At 44.0% G+C, this 15,150-nt stretch overlaps 2 protein-coding genes across 4 annotated transcripts in view; both read right to left on the reverse strand.

Annotated features, from left to right (window-relative positions):
• Nucleotides 1-15,150, reverse strand: part of LOC125281827 (NF-kappa-B-activating protein-like) — a 215,375-nt gene that overhangs the window by 158,458 nt on the left and 41,767 nt on the right. The gene's annotated exons all lie outside the window — the stretch shown is intronic.
• LOC125281180 (rhox homeobox family member 1-like) lies at nt 4,450-6,119 on the reverse strand. Its single transcript, XM_048213277.2, has 3 exons — nt 5,828-6,119; nt 5,335-5,659; nt 4,450-4,716 (listed from the first exon to the last, which is right to left on the reverse strand). The coding sequence occupies exons 1-3, from the start codon at nt 5,907-5,909 to the stop codon at nt 4,638-4,640; spliced, it is 486 nt and encodes a 161-aa protein (XP_048069234.1). The 5' UTR covers nt 5,910-6,119; the 3' UTR covers nt 4,450-4,637.

The raw sequence follows: 15,150 nt of genomic DNA on the forward strand, positions 1-15,150 counted from the left end.
AGTCCTCAAGTACAATAATGGATTTGTCTATTTCTCCCTGCGGTTCTGTCAGTTTTTGACTCATGTATTTTGACACTGTGTTGTTAAGCATGTACACATTAAGGATTGGTGCCTTCTGGAAAATTGAGTCTTTTGCTGTTATGTAATGCCCCTCTTTATCCCTGATAATTTTCCTTGTTCTGAAGCGTGCTTTGTCTGAGATAGTGCAGCTTTGTTTTGCTGGGTGTTGGCATGGTATATCTTTCTCAATGTCTTTACCTTTAAGCTATCTGTGTCTTTGTATTTATTTATTTAAAGATTTATTTATTTATTTGAGAGAGAGAGAGCACAATCGGGAGGGGCAGGAAGGAAGGAGAGAGAATCTCAAGTGAACTCCATGCTGAGTGTGGGGCCTGATGCAGGGCTCGATCTCACAACTCTGAGATCACCCCCCGAGCCGAAACCAAGAGTTGGATGCTTAACCATCACTCAAGCACCCCTGTGTCTTTTATTTATTTATTTATTTATTTATTTATTTATTTAAGATTTCATTGGTTTATTTGAGAGAGAGAGAGCACACAAGCAGGGGGAGTGGCAGGCCGAGGGAGGGGGACAAGCAGGCTCCCCACCAAGCCGGGAGCCCAACGAGGGGTTTGATCCCAAGACCCTAAGATCACAACCGGAGCCAAAGGCAGATGCTTAAGTGACTGAGCTACCCAGGTGCCCTGTGTCTTTATATTTAAAGTAGGTTTCTGGGGTGCCTGGCTGGCTCAGTCAGAGGAGGGTGTGACTCTTGATCTCAGAGTTGTGAGTTCAAGCTCCATGTTCGGTGTAGAAATTACTTAAAATCTTTGAAAAATAAAAAAATTAAAAACAAAGTAGGCTTCTTTAGGTGACATGTAGTTGGCTCTTGTTTATTTTTTTATCCAGACTTACTTTCTCTTTTAATTGGCATATTTAGACTATTCACATTTAAAATTATTCTTGATATATTTTGATTAATAGCTACCATTTTTATGATCATTTTCTATTCTTTGTTATTGTTCTTGGTTTCTATTTTGTCTTCCACTCTTTTTCTGCCTCCTCTGGTTTTCATTGAACTTTTTATTATGATTCAATTTTCTCTCCTCTCTTAACATCTCAGTAACACTTAGAAATTTTTTTTAGTGGTTGCCCTAGAATTTGCAATATACATTTACAACAAATAAGTCCACTTTCAAGAAACACTAGATCATTTCACTGGTAGCACAAGTACCTTATGCGGAGTGTGGCCAGTTCCTTTCTCCTGTCTTGTATAACTGTGCTGTCATTCCCTTCACTTATCCATATGCTATAATCACTGAATACATTTTTGCTATTATTCTTTTGAACAAACCATTATCTGTTAGATCAACTAAGAATATTATAAATAGGGGAGACTGGGTGGCTTAGTTGGTCAAGCATCTGCCTTTGACTCAGATCATGATCCTGGGGTCTTGGGGTCGAGCCCAGCCTCAGGCTCCCAGGAGCCTGCTTCTCCCTCTGCCTCTGCCACTCCCCCCTGCTTGTGCTCACTCTCTCTCAAATAAATAAATAAAATCTTAAAAAAAAAAAAAAAACAACCACAGGGGCACCCGGGTGACTCAGTCAGTTAAGCGTCTGCCTTCAGCTCAGGTCATGATCCTAGGGTCCTGGAATCGAGTCCCGCATCAGGCTCCTTGCTCATTGGGGAGCCTGCTTCTCCCTCTGCCTGCTGCTCCCCCGGCTTGTGCTCTCTGTCTCACTCTCTCCCTCTGTCAAATAGGTAAATCTTTAAATAACAAAAAACAAAAAAAGAAAAACAACCCCACAACATACAACTCTTTATGCCACTGAGATATTAAACTCCAGTGGGAGAACCTATTTTTTTATTAGTAAAATATTTTAAGAAAGTTACCACTGCAGCCTCTTCTTCGGTTTACCCTTAGAGAGCATCTACTACGTGCTAAGCTTTTGACTGTAATTCCTGCCTTGTCTCTCTCCTCCCACCTTTAATATTCTTTAATGGTTTTTCCAGCTCTTGAATGTGGGTCTAGCTGATGAACTGCACCGGTATCTTCTGCTGCCGCTAAGCCTGGTAACAAGATGAAGAAATGTCGGTATCTTGACAGCAGACCCTCAGTGTCCAGCTGCCTCTGCCCCCGACAATCTAGGGACAGTGTTGTCCTGGTTGTAGGGGAAGCTGAACGTGATAAAAGCTTCCGGAGTCTAAAGTAAATATTCAGGGGCGCCTGGGTAGCGCAGTCGTTAAGCGTCTGCCTTCGGCTCAGGGCGTGATCCTGGCGTTCCGGGATCGAGTCCCACATCGGGCTCCTTGGCTGGGAGCCTGCTTCTTCCTCTCCCTCTCCCCTGCTGTGTTCCCTCTCTCGCTGGCTGTCTCTCTGTCACATAAATAAATAAAATCTTTAAAAAAAAGTATTCAGGGGCGCCTGGGTGGCACAGAGGTTGAGCGTCTGCCTTCGGCTCAGGGCGTGATCCCGGCGTTATGGGATCGAGCCCCACATCAGGCTTCTCCGCTATGAGCCTGCTTCTTCCTCTCCTACTCCCCCTGCTTGTGTTCCCTCTCTCAATGGCTGTCTCTATCTCTGTCAAATAAATAAATTAAATCTTTAAAAAAAAAAAAGTATTCAATAGGAGGAAGTTGGATTTTAAAACAGGTTTCCCTCAAAGATATCTAAGGGGTTATTCATCTTCGGAAAACCTCTTGAGAGTTACAAAGATGACCTGACAAGGAAGTCCTGGGCATTGTGGCTTCTTACTAGAACATAAGAGTTGCTGACGCCCCGGATACTGCCTTGATATTTTAGCCTGTAGAGTTAAGGAAAATTTAGACAAACTGGGTCTAAATTCACTAAAACTCAAGACTGCCAGATCTGTATGCCATTTCCGCGACTACACTCATATGCATACCATGGGACAAAGCTAATAACTCATCCTGGATTTTGGTTTTCACCAATACTCTCTTAAGATAACTTATGATTTTCTCTGGTCTCAAATGGTAGTCTTTTGACCTACAAATTAGACATTACTGCCTGAACACGTGAAAAACTATTTCAAATTAACACAGGTAGGAATCTGGCCTAAATTGAAAGCCTCGCCACCAACACCAAATTCCATAAAACCCATCTCTTCAAAATAGTACCATCGAAAAACATATCCTTAGAAATTCCTTGAGAATATTCACTCATGAAGTTCGATTTGTGTCATATCTGCAAGGTATGTTTGTATGCAATTCTTCTCTAACCTTTTCACTCTTCTTAACTCAGTGAAACTTTTTTCAAGATGGTTATTTCCCAGGTTTTAGCATAAAAATTGTTCTCATTTGCTTCAATTTTTAGACAAATGTCCAGTTTCCTCCAACCTCCACTATAATGTATTTTAAGCAATGTTTTCAGGCTAACACATGAAAGTATTTCAGAAAATTAAAAGGTAGGGCTGCCACTGTCTACAGTGCTTTACTACAGACTAAAGCAACAACAGGAGAACCAGGCACTTGGACTTGAAATTTATCTCCCTGGGGGGCACCTGGGTGGCTCAGTCAGTTGAGTCTATTGGTTGAATCTTGGTCATGATCTCAGGGTTGTGAGATGGAGCTGGTGTTGGGCTCCAAACTCAGTGGGGATTCTGCTTGAGATTCTCTCTCACTCTCCCCCATCTACCCCTCCCCCTGTTCATGCGCTCTCTCAAATAAATAAAGTCTTTATGGGGCACCTGGGTGGCTTGGTTGGTTGGGCATCTACCGTCAGCTCGGGTCATGATCCTAGGGTCCCAGGATTCCTGGATCAAGCCCCGATTTGGGCTCCCCGCTCAGCGAGGAGTCTGGTTCTCCCTCTGACCTTCCCCGCTCTTGTGCTTTCTCTCTCTCTCAAAAGAATAAATAAAATCTTTTAAAAATTAATTCTTTTAAAAAACAAGAAATAAAAGCTATCTCCCTGCATCAGTCTCGGTGTAAATGAACAGACATTACTCATATAGTGTGTTCTCTGTGTGGGAATAATTCCCTTACCCCAAGGCCTGAATATTTATAAATCCACTTTTTTTGTGGATTTAGCTAAGAACTTATGCCTGGTTTTAAATATTTAAAATAACAGTACAGGGGCACCCGGGTGGCATGGGACTTCAGCTCTGGTCATGATCTCAGCATCCTGGGATCAAGCCCCCGCCCCCCATCAGGCTCTGGCACTCAGTGGGAAGTCTGCTTCTCCCTTTCCCTCTGCCCCTCCCCCTGCTCTCTCTCTCAAATGAATAAAATCTTTAAAAAAATAAAAATTAAAAATAACAATATAGTCTAATCCTCTCTTAGCCTAGGTCTTCTTGTGTTAATGTGCATACTTCCCAGATTTGACCCAGCCCCAACATGACTCCACCCAGAATTGCTCCCTGAATGATACTGGTTAGAAAGAGCTGAACTTTATTTATATTTAATTTTGTGCAGGAAACAAGACAAGCAGTTTAATTCTCTTTTATTTTATTGTTTTCCTTTAACGGTAATGGGCAACTTCCATAAAGTGGGATTTACTTATCCCATTTTCCACTCACCAAAGCCCTAAAATTCAAAACTTACTACCCAAACATGGAAAAGGCAACCAAAACAACTTGAGAATGTCTAGAACAAAAGCTTTTAACTCCTGAAGCAGGTTTTAGAATGGCTGCCCAGCCGAATCGCTTTTTTCAGGTTTACGGACTTCCATCACATCTATGGGTATGGAAAGCTTCTTTCTGAGGGAAGAAAATTGCAAATATTTAGTATCTGGAGTTGTGGATGAAATGATATACAATGTACATTTCATGCTTGTTTTTAAATTTATATTTCCCCCCAACTCCCCAGCACACATTTCTTTAATACCCAAGTCTGGGCTTGCTTTAGGGACAATCTTCCTTTGTGTACACAATTTAAGGGTACCTTGAAAAACTTCAGAATTCAAGATTAACAATTTTAATGTAGTATTTAAAAGTCAAGACTAATGCACAAAAAATTCCGGGACCACCAAATTATCAGAATGTTAAATAAAGGCAAGATCCACCCCTTCACTCGCACAACCGCGCCTCATTTTGCACCCTGATGTCACTCCTGATCCTGATCGCGATCGTGATCCAATAGAATGTTATTTACAAAAACAGGAGCCCGACCCGAGAGTTTCCTGACGATTCGTTTATATACTGCATGAAAATATTTACCTTGATGCCCACGGGGGCATCGTCCCCACCTTGGAAAGAGCTCGAGGCCCCCTAGGTAGCTTTGGCTTTGGAGGCGGGGAGAGAGACCTGGGAGAGAGCCCAGGGCGTCCCCGAGGGTCCTAGAGATGGGGGGGGGGGGCGCCAGAGCAAGCCACTCACCGCCCGAACACGTAGGGGTATTGAGTGCGTTGGAAAACGCTCTCCAGCTCCTTCAGTTCTAGCCGGGGGAACGCGCTGCGGTGGAGGCGTTGCTGCCGCTCCTGGGGCTGCGGCCCCTCGGCGGCCGCCTGGGCCTCGTCCTGCTGCTGCTGCTGCGGGGGCTCTTGCCCGCAGCCGCCGCCCGTGTGGTTCTCGTCGTCCACGGGGCCCGCTGCTCCCGCGCCACCGTGGCTTTCTTCTCCTGTCGCGGCTTCCTGCTCAGGTTCGGGCCAGAGCTCCTTCTCGACGTCTCCTCCCGTTACGGAGACCACCGCAGGCTTCGTATCTGGAAAAGAAAAGAGAGATCAGGGCGCTGGAGCCCAGGGCGCGTGGGACGGCGACCTGAGAGCGGCGACATCTGCCGCGCCACTGCGGCGTCCCGTCCACTCGCCTCCCCCGGGGAAAGGCCGTTTCGTAGACTTCGCCAAACCCGCGTCCCGGTTCGCGCACTCACCCAACGGTTCTCCTCCAAGTTCATCGACTTCCAGGATGCGGCAAGCGGTGCCCTCTTGGCTGCTCTCGGGCGGAGGCTCCATGTCCAGAACGCCTCCACACACTCGCGCGGCGGCCCGCGGAGACTCCGGGGTCCGGGCCTGTCTCTGTGCGGGGTGCGGTTTACTACGCCTCTACCTCAGCTTCAACGTCCGCGCGCTCTTAGACGCCGTCGATCCCCGTTACTTCCAACGGCCAGGTGTGTGGTGGGCGGGACTTGTCGGGGCGAGCACGAGGCCGGGGCGTGGCCACGAAGTAGGCGGAGCGTTTGCCGGAAGGGTGCTACCGCCAGGGGGCGCGCGCGGGGGGGGCGACAACTCCCGACTCCCGCGGGGCACTGCCTTGGCGTGGGGGGTGGTGGGTGGTGCCAGCCAGCCGGGGGCGGGGAAGGGGTGGGGAAGGAAACTTCCCACAGCTCTCCCGAGCCCTGGGAGACGCGTTGGGAGAACGTCTCGCCGCCTGCCCTCGCTGCACGCGGGTCGGTGCAGGGTTCTCGCCCTAAGCTCCTCCAGGGCGAGGGACGCAGAGGTAGGGCTGGAGAAGTTGCGGGGGGGCTTCGTGGCAGCCCCAGCACTGAAGCGACGGTATCCCCGTCGCCGTGTGAGCTCTGAGCACGACTCTCCCCTCCGGCAAGTCAGTGACCAATGGATGGGACTCTGGTTGGGTTCCGTTCGCACCCAGAGTCCACGAACCGGGCTAGTGACCGGACGAAACGATTAGCTAGAGGGCTGCTTGCTCTGGGTTTTTGCCATACGCGCGGAAAGTGGAGCCCATCAAGCTCTCCTGGGCGCTCCGGAGCGGCAGCTTGAGGTTGGGTTTTACAGAGCACTGTGGGTGCTCGGATGCACGCTCTAAGAAACCCAAACCTCCCTCTTGCGATAGGAACAAATACCCCAGATTTGTATTAAGGAATTCACATCAAGAGTAGAAATGGAGAAACCTGTCCACTGTTTTGAGCATCCAAGAATGCTTGCGCTGCACGTGCTGGACGCGACTGTGGGGCTTACACCCTCTGCCTGCTGAGCTCCGCTTCCGCGCCCCCGCTGCAGGTCCTCTGCAAAAGCGCACGTGTTTCTGGGCTGGGCAGGTGCTGGGGACTTGGGTTAGTTCCCACTTTTTTTTTTTTTTAAGATTTTATTTATTTATTTGACAGAGAGAGACAGCCAGCGAGAGAGCGAACACAAGCAGGGGGAGTGGGAGAGGAAGAAGCAGCCTCCCAGCAGAGCAGGGAGCCCCAGGCGGTGCGGTGCTCGATCCCAGGACCCTAGGATCATCACCTGAGCCAAAGGCAGATACTTAACGGACTGAGCCACCCAGGTGCCCCATGTTCCCACTTTTTTATTCTCCTCCACTTTCTCCTGTTTCTCCTCCTCCTCTTCGTCTTCCTCCATCTCCCTTTGTCTAGAACTGTCTTCCAGAGCTCTAGCTCTCCACTGATAAATATCAAATAAAGAAGAGCCAGGGCAGATTGAGGGCTCTGTTTCTCCCTTAAAGTGATGTTTTGCATAGTGTCCAATACCGCTAAATGACAGCCGCTGTGCACCCTGCTACTTCCCTCTGACTACAGTTAGGAAAAAAAATATATGTATTTACCCAGTGCCCAATAACTTGCTGGACCTGGTGCGAGGAAAAGCTAACTTATACTCTGGTGAAAGATCAGCAATCACGTCATGATCCGTATCCGAAAGACATCAGCATCCTAGTCCCTCAAGGAACAGATTAACTATTCAGTGCTGTCCTTTGGGATGGTAAGCTCCAGAGTCATCACTTCTTATAAACACCTTCCATTCATACAATCCAATTTTTAAGAAGTCCAATTATTTTGATGGTTTTCAATTTTACCCGTTTCTCAAGGATGGGTGAAGAATTCATAGAATTTCGAGAATGATAAAAGTCATGTTTTTAACTGTGTCTCTATGATTTCTTTTTACTTTTTAAAAAAAGATTTCATTTATTTATTTGTCAGAAAGAGAGAATGAGAGAGAGCAGAGGGAGTGGCAGGCAGAGGCAGAGGGAGAAGCAGGCTCCCTGCCAAGCAAGGAGCCCAATGTGGGACTCGAGCCCGGGGCCCTGGGATCATGACCAGAGCCGAAGGCAGACGCCTAACGACTGAGCCACCCAGGTACCCCACAATTCTTATTTTTTTAAATATCCAGGGAATAATGTAGATAATGACAGTTACACGGAGAGATTTAAATAGAATTAACCATATAAAAGCAGAATAAATATTTGAAGCCAAAAGGCTAAAAACATATTTTTCTTACGTATTAGTCTTAATCAGAACCACAATGAGGGGCACCTGGGTGGCTCAGTCGTTAAGCGTCTGCCTTCAGCTCAGGGCATGGTACCGGGGTCCTGGGATCGAGCTCCTCATCCAGCTCCCCGCTCCGCTGGGAGCCTGCTTCTCCCTCTCCCACTCCCCCTGCTTGTGTTCCCTCTCTCGCTGGCTGTCTCTCTCTCTCTGTCAAATAAATAAATAAAATCTTAAAAAAAATAAAAACCACAACGAGATACTGTTTCACACCCAGGAGGATGACTATTATCCACAAAATAGAAAATAAGAGGTGTTGGTAAGGATGTGGAGAAGTTGGAACCCTGTGCATTACTGGTGGGGATGTAAATGGTGTAGTCACTGTGGAAAATGGTATGGCAGTTCCTCAAACACTTAGTCAGAATTACCATATGATCCAGCAATTCCACTTCTGGGTATACAACCCAAAGAACTGAGAGCAGGGACTTGAACAGATATCTGTATACACCTGTTCAGAGCAGCATTATTCACAATAGCTGAAAGATGGAAACAACCCAAATGTCCGCTGATGGATGAATGGGTAAATAAAATGTGGTATATACATACAATAAAATATTATTCAGCCTTAAAAAGGAATGAAATTCTGACACATGCTACAACATGGATGAACCTTGAAGGAATCAAGCTAAGTGAAATAAACCAGACACGAAAAGACAAATATTGAATGATTCCATTTATCTGTGATACCTGGAGTAGTTCAATTTGTAGAAACAGAAATTAGGGGCGCCTGGGTGGCTCAGTCGGTTGGGCGTCTGCCTTCGTCTCGGGTCATGACCCCAGAGTCCCGGGATCAAGCCCCGCATCGGGCTCCTTGCTCAGTGGGGAGTTTGCTTCTCCCTCTGCCCCCCCACTTGCTTGTGCTCGCTCTCTCTCTCACTCTTCAAATAAATAAAATCTTTAAAAAGGAAGGAAGGAAGGAAGGAAGGAAGGAAGGAAGGAAGGAAGGAAGAAAGGGAAAGTAGAATGGTAAGGGCACCTGTTGGTTCAGTCGGTGGGGCATGGAACTCTTGATCTTGGGGTTGTGAGTTCAAGCCCCATGTTGGATGTAGAGATTACTTAAAATCTTCAAAAGAAAGAAAGAAAGAGAAAATAGAACGGTAGTTTCCCAGGGTCTGGGAGAAGTGGTACTGGGGAGCTATTGTTTAATGGGTATGGAGTCTCAGTTTGGGAAGATGAAAAAGTTCTGGAGATGGATGGTGGTGATGGTTGGACAACAATGTGAATGCACTTCATGTCGCCAAACTGCACCCATAAAAATGGTTAAGATGGTAAATTTGCTTTATCTGTATTTTATGACAAAATAATAATAGTCTTATTTCTTTTAAAAAACATTTTATTTATTTATTTATTTATTTATTTATTTATTTGAGAGAGAAAGTGCACAAGCCAGGGAAGGGGCAGAGGGAGAGGGAGAAGCAGACTCCCCGCTGACCGGGGAGCCTGATGCAGGGCTCAGTCCCAGGACCCTGGGATCATGACCTGAGCTGAAGGCAGACGCTTAACCGACTGAGCCACCCAGGAACCCCTATTAGTCTTAAATCTTGTTGGAATAATGATTCTGTACTGTGGATATTGGAGAGATATCTAGAATAAATAGTTGAAATTAGGAGCTTAAATGTCGGTTCTTGTAGACTTCAAATTCCTTTTTTTCTCGTGGTGGATTAATGAGTCAATAGCGCAGATGCATGATGGTACCTAGGTAACTAACTACCTAAAGAATATTAGTAGAAGGAGTTGAAGCCTTGAATTGGAAACTATTTCCTTCTTACTCTAGCTTTGTGTTTCTTGTTTTTCTTTTCTTTTCTTTTTTTTAAGATTTTATTTATTTATTTGACAGAGAGAGAGACAGCCAGTGAGAGAAGGAACACAGGCAGGGGGAGTGGGAGAGGAACAAGCAGGCTCCCAGTGGAGCAGGGAGCCCGATGCGGGGCTCGATCCCAGGACTCCGGGACCACACCCTGAGCCGATGGCAGACGCTTAACGACTGAGCCACCCAGACGCCCCTGTATTTCTTGTTTTTCTAACTTTATATTTCATGTTGAAAGAACTCATAAATCTGAAATGAATAGTGGTTCATAGGTAACTAGTTTACAGGAGATATCTGGAAATAGCTAGTAATGCTCGCTGTCAGGAAGCTAAAAAAGCCATTCTTCTCAAATGTAAACTCTTATTTTCTTTTGGAATAACGAGTTAGTACCATAGATATGTAGGGGGACCTAGATGATTAGTTAACAATAGATAACTAGTGGTAACTAGAATAACTGGTCCAAGCTACAATCATTTCCTGTCTAAAAACCACAATCATTTCATGTCTAAATTCTTTTTTTAAAGTAGGCTCCACACCCAAGGTGGGGCTTGAACTCACGACCCCAGGATCAAGAGTCCGAAGCTCCACCAACTGAGCCAGCCAGGTGCCCCTCATGTCTAAATTCTTTTTTTTTTAATTCCTTGTTCTAAAAATGAGTTAATTGGGGGCACCTGGCTGGCTCAGTCGGAAGAGCATGGGACTCTTGATCTCAGGGTCGTGAGTTTGAGCCCCATGTTGGCTGTAGAGATTTCTAAAAAAAAAAATAATAATAAACTTGAAAAACAATAAAAATGAGTTAATTGTGTAGCATCCAGTGGGATTCTAGGTAAACCAGAAGAAATGAGTTGTGAATATTCAGATTTCTGGGGCGGCGAAAGAAAACTTTATGACCACAAGATGGCAGTAGGATACACAAGATTTATTTGGGTGAGGCTTTGACAGTTTTGTGGGAGGTCAGGGCTTGTGTCTGGAGGCTAAGGCTTGTGGTTGCCACCATTTGGAAGGGGGCTGTGGGGGGGAAGGCAAGTTAACTCCTGGGAGAGAAGGGAATCGGCCGAGAGGGCCTCGCGAGTCTAGGCGATGTTATTTAGCAGCATGTTGGAGAGCGCCTGGGTCAAAATCACCAAAGGGCAGCAGTGGCTTGTGGTCTTTATGGCCCAGGGTTTATCTTATCTGTATGTTAGGCTCAATTTCATGGAGTATGTAAAGCAGCCGGGCTATAAATGGCTAAAAATGTGGTTATGGGGGGGGTGCCTGGTTGGCTTAGTGAGTAGAGCGAGCGACTCTTGATATGAGGGTAGTGAGTTTGAGTCCCACGTTGGGTGTAGAGTTTATTTAAAAATATATGTGGTCATGGTTATTTCAGATACTTTTAAAGCAATTGGATGTATAAAAATTTGAGTTTGGCTCCAGCAGGCTTTCAGGGTAATGGGTCTCAGCCTGAGGTAAAGAAATAAGACAACCTCGGGGTCAATAGACTGAGGTTATTTTTGGCTCATTTGTATAACCTACTCAAAGTCATCAAGCCAGAAAAAAACATCATCTTCTGAACCCAAATTCGTATTTCCTGTTGGAATAAAATATTAGCACTGGAGATAAGTAGTAATGCTTAAGCAATTACTTTACTAGAGTTAACTAGAAGTGACTCAGAAAATTGGCAAATCCAGAAAATTGAAAAATCACTCTTCTCAACACTAGCTTCTTATCTCCTTTGAAGAATGAGTTAATACAAGAGATAGTTAATGGTATCTAAGTAACAAGGTAAGCAGAGATATAAGGTGATCATGACGTTAGACCAGGAAATGGAAAAGAAATGATCTTCACGTGTAAATTCTTCTCCGTTGTCGAATTAGTGAATTAGTCCAATACGGAATTAACCATACCTAGGTACCTATTTTATCAGAGGTATCTAGACGTAACAAGATGCACTGGTATATTGATGGTGTTGAAAGAAAACATTCTTCTCACTTCTAAATTTTCATATCTTTTTAGAATGTGGAAGTAGTACTATAATCAGCTAGATTTATTGTGTTTGGTTTATGTAGAGAATTATATACTATCTGAATGATGAGGTGAAGGCAGGGAGCTGAAAAACAGATACTTCTCAATTTTTTTCTCATTGAAGTGTAATAGTAATATAATTAGTGGTAATTGGGTAGCTGTTTAAAGACAACTGGGGAAACAACCAGAAAAGTAACTGAAATCCGGATGCTGAAAAGCAGGTTCTTCTGAAGTGCAACTTATTTCTTCTTGAAATAAGATATTGGAAAGGTAGGTAAATGGTAAATAAGTCACGAAGGCATGGAATGGTAGATAAAACTTAACTAGAGATAACTAGATATAACTGGAAAACTTCCTGAAGCTCAAATGCTGAAAAACACATACATCTTATCTCTCAAATCTTTTTTTAAAGGCAGAATTAGTTATTGCTAGTAATAATTAGTGGTATATAACTACATCGTGTAAATTATGGCTATCTAGAGATAAGAATAATTAGTTAAGGGGCGCCTGGGTGGCTCAGTCGGTAAGCAGTTGACTCTTGATTTCAGCTCAGATCATGATCTCAGGGTCCCGGGATTGAGCCCCACATCAGGCTCCCTGATCAGCAGGGAGTCTGCTTGTGGATTCTCTCTCTCTACCCCTGCCCCCCGCTCTTGCTCTCTCTCTCTTAATAAATAAATAAACAAAATCTTTAAAGAAAAGAATAACTAGTTAAATCTGTGGATATGAAAAACACAACCGTACCAACTACAAATTCTCATCTCTTCCTGGAAAAATGAATTACTTCTGCAGATTCTCATTGTACTTTTGTAAATACTTAATTAGAGACAACCAGAGATAATAAGAATAACTAGTTGAAGGCAGGAAGCTAAAAATCAAGTTCTTTGCAACTCTAAATTTACATGTTAGTGCCCTATATATCTGGTGGTACCTTAATCTTTTGTAACCTCGGGATAAATGATGATATTCGAATAATGAGTCAAAACCAGGACACTGAAGAAAAGTGGTTGAATCCAAGAATTTGATAAGAATTCTTCCCAACACTACCTTCTTATCTAGAGTGTGAATCATGAGTTAGTACTACAGATCAGTACTTATACCCAGGAAACTAGTTAATTGGAGAGAGATATGTAAATGAAGCCAACGAGTGAAAACACATTCTTGTTATAACTGACTTCTTTCTCGTTAGCATAATCAGTTAGTTCTATATAACTAGTTGTACCTAGGAACTACCAAACTGGAGACAACTAAAGATAACTAGCGCAGAAGCTAGAAAACACATCCTTTACAACAATTTTAAATCCCTACTTCTTAAAAAAAAAAAAAAAGAATGTGTACTCTAGATCAAATAGCTATAGTGGTACCTAGGTGGGTGATAAAGTTAACGGGAAATTACCAGAGGATATTTAAAACCAGAAATTGGAGGCACCCGGCTGGTTCAGTGGGTAGAGCATATGATTCTTGATCTCAGGGTCATGCATTGGAGCCCCACGTTGAGGGCAGAGTGTACTTAAAAAAATTAAAATAAATAAATAAAATAAGACCTTGAACATTCATGAGTCACCACTCTAAGCTCTTCTCCTTTGGTATAAGAATGAGTTAGTACTATAGGCAGCTTGTGTACTTATTTTACCAGTTAATTAGAGGCAACTGGATATGATTAGAAAAAGTATTTGAAGCCCGAGAGCTGAAAAACACAGCCTTGTAATACTTTGTTCTAATTCTTTGCTGGAACACTGCCTCAGAACTACAGAGCCTAGAAGCGAGACTATAGAGGTAGCATCTAAAAAACTAGCTCTCTATGGGTAACTGGAGGTAACTAGAATGACTAGAGTAAGCCAGAAAAAAAAAAGCACTCTTCTCAACTCTAATCATATTTCTTGTTGGCATAATGCGTTAGTACTTTGACAACTCATGACACCTGGGGGATGAGTAAACTACGGTTGTGATAATTAAAATAATTAGTTGAATCCAGCAAGTTGAAAACATGTTCTACTCACCTCTTCTTATTTCTCTTTGGGATAATGAGTTACCTCTACAGATAACCAGGTGATCAAAGGAACTAGTTAACTAGAAATAAGTGGAGATAAGTAGAAAAACTGGTAGAAGCCAATAACCTAAAAAACATTTTATTCAAATTTAAATTCCTATTACCAGTGGAAAAATGAGTGACTAGTATGCTCATCTAGTGGCACCTAGGTCATTAGTTAAATGGAGCTAAGTAAAAGTAACCAGAATAAATATTTGGGACCAGGAAGTGAATCAAGACATTATTCTCAAATCCAACGTCTATTTCTTTTGATAATATTGAGTTAGTACTGTTGAGAATAGTAGAAACTATTTACTAAGAGGTAGCTAGATATGCTGAGAAGAATAATTGAAGTAGGAAGTTGAAAAACCATTCGTATCACTAGCATGTATTAATTCTTACTATTTTATTTTTTAAAGAGTTATTTATTTGAGAGAGAGAGAGAACACGAGCCAGGGAGAGGGGCAGAGGGAGAAGCAGAATCCCTGCTGAGCAGGGAGCCCAATGTGGGCCTCGATCCCGGGACTCCAGGATCATGATCTGAGCTGAAGGCAGACAACGCCTGAGCCGCCCAGGTGCCCCTAATTCTGACTATTTTTTGTAAAGATTGATTGATTGATTTGAGAGAGAGAGAGCATGAGCAGGAGGGGCAGAGAGAGGGAGAGTCCCAAGCAGACTCCACAACAAGCAGAGAGCCCACTGGGGCTAGATCTCACCACCCCAAGACCATGACTGAGCAGAAACCAAGAGTCAGGGGCGCCTGGGTGGCTCAGCTGGTTAAGTGTCTGCCTTTGGCTTGGGTCATGGTCCTGGAGTCCCAGGATCAAGTCCCACATCGGGCACCCTGCTCAGCAGGGAGCCTGCTTCTCCCTCTGCCCTTCACCCTGCTCATGTTCTCTCTCGCTCTCTCTCTCTCTCTCAAATAAGTGAATAAATAAAGTGTTTAAAAAAAACAAGAAACCAAGAGTCAGTTGCTCAACCGACTACACCACCCAAGCACCCCAATTCTTACTATTTTATTTATATTTATTTATCCATCAGGTCATTTATTCTTGCTATTACTTATTTATTCTTGCCATTATTTCTTTATTTAGCACTATAAATAGCTATTGTAGCTCGGTAACTAGTTTACTAGGG

This window comes from Ursus arctos, unplaced genomic scaffold (genome assembly GCF_023065955.2).
Source record: "Ursus arctos isolate Adak ecotype North America unplaced genomic scaffold, UrsArc2.0 scaffold_61, whole genome shotgun sequence".
NCBI lineage: Eukaryota > Metazoa > Chordata > Mammalia > Carnivora > Ursidae > Ursus > Ursus arctos.

Coding starts and splice junctions, on each gene's coding strand:
- LOC125281180 (XM_048213277.2), bottom strand. CDS start 5,909: ATGGAGCCTCCGCCCGAGAGCAGCCAAGAGGGCACCGCTTGCCGCATC. Junction 5,660..5,827: donor ACTTGGAGGAGAACCGTTGG/GTGAGTGCGCGA, acceptor TTTCTTTTCCAG/ATACGAAGCCTGCGGTGGTC. Junction 4,717..5,334: donor TACCCCTACGTGTTCGGGCG/GTGAGTGGCTTG, acceptor TTCTTCCCTCAG/AAAGAAGCTTTCCATACCCA.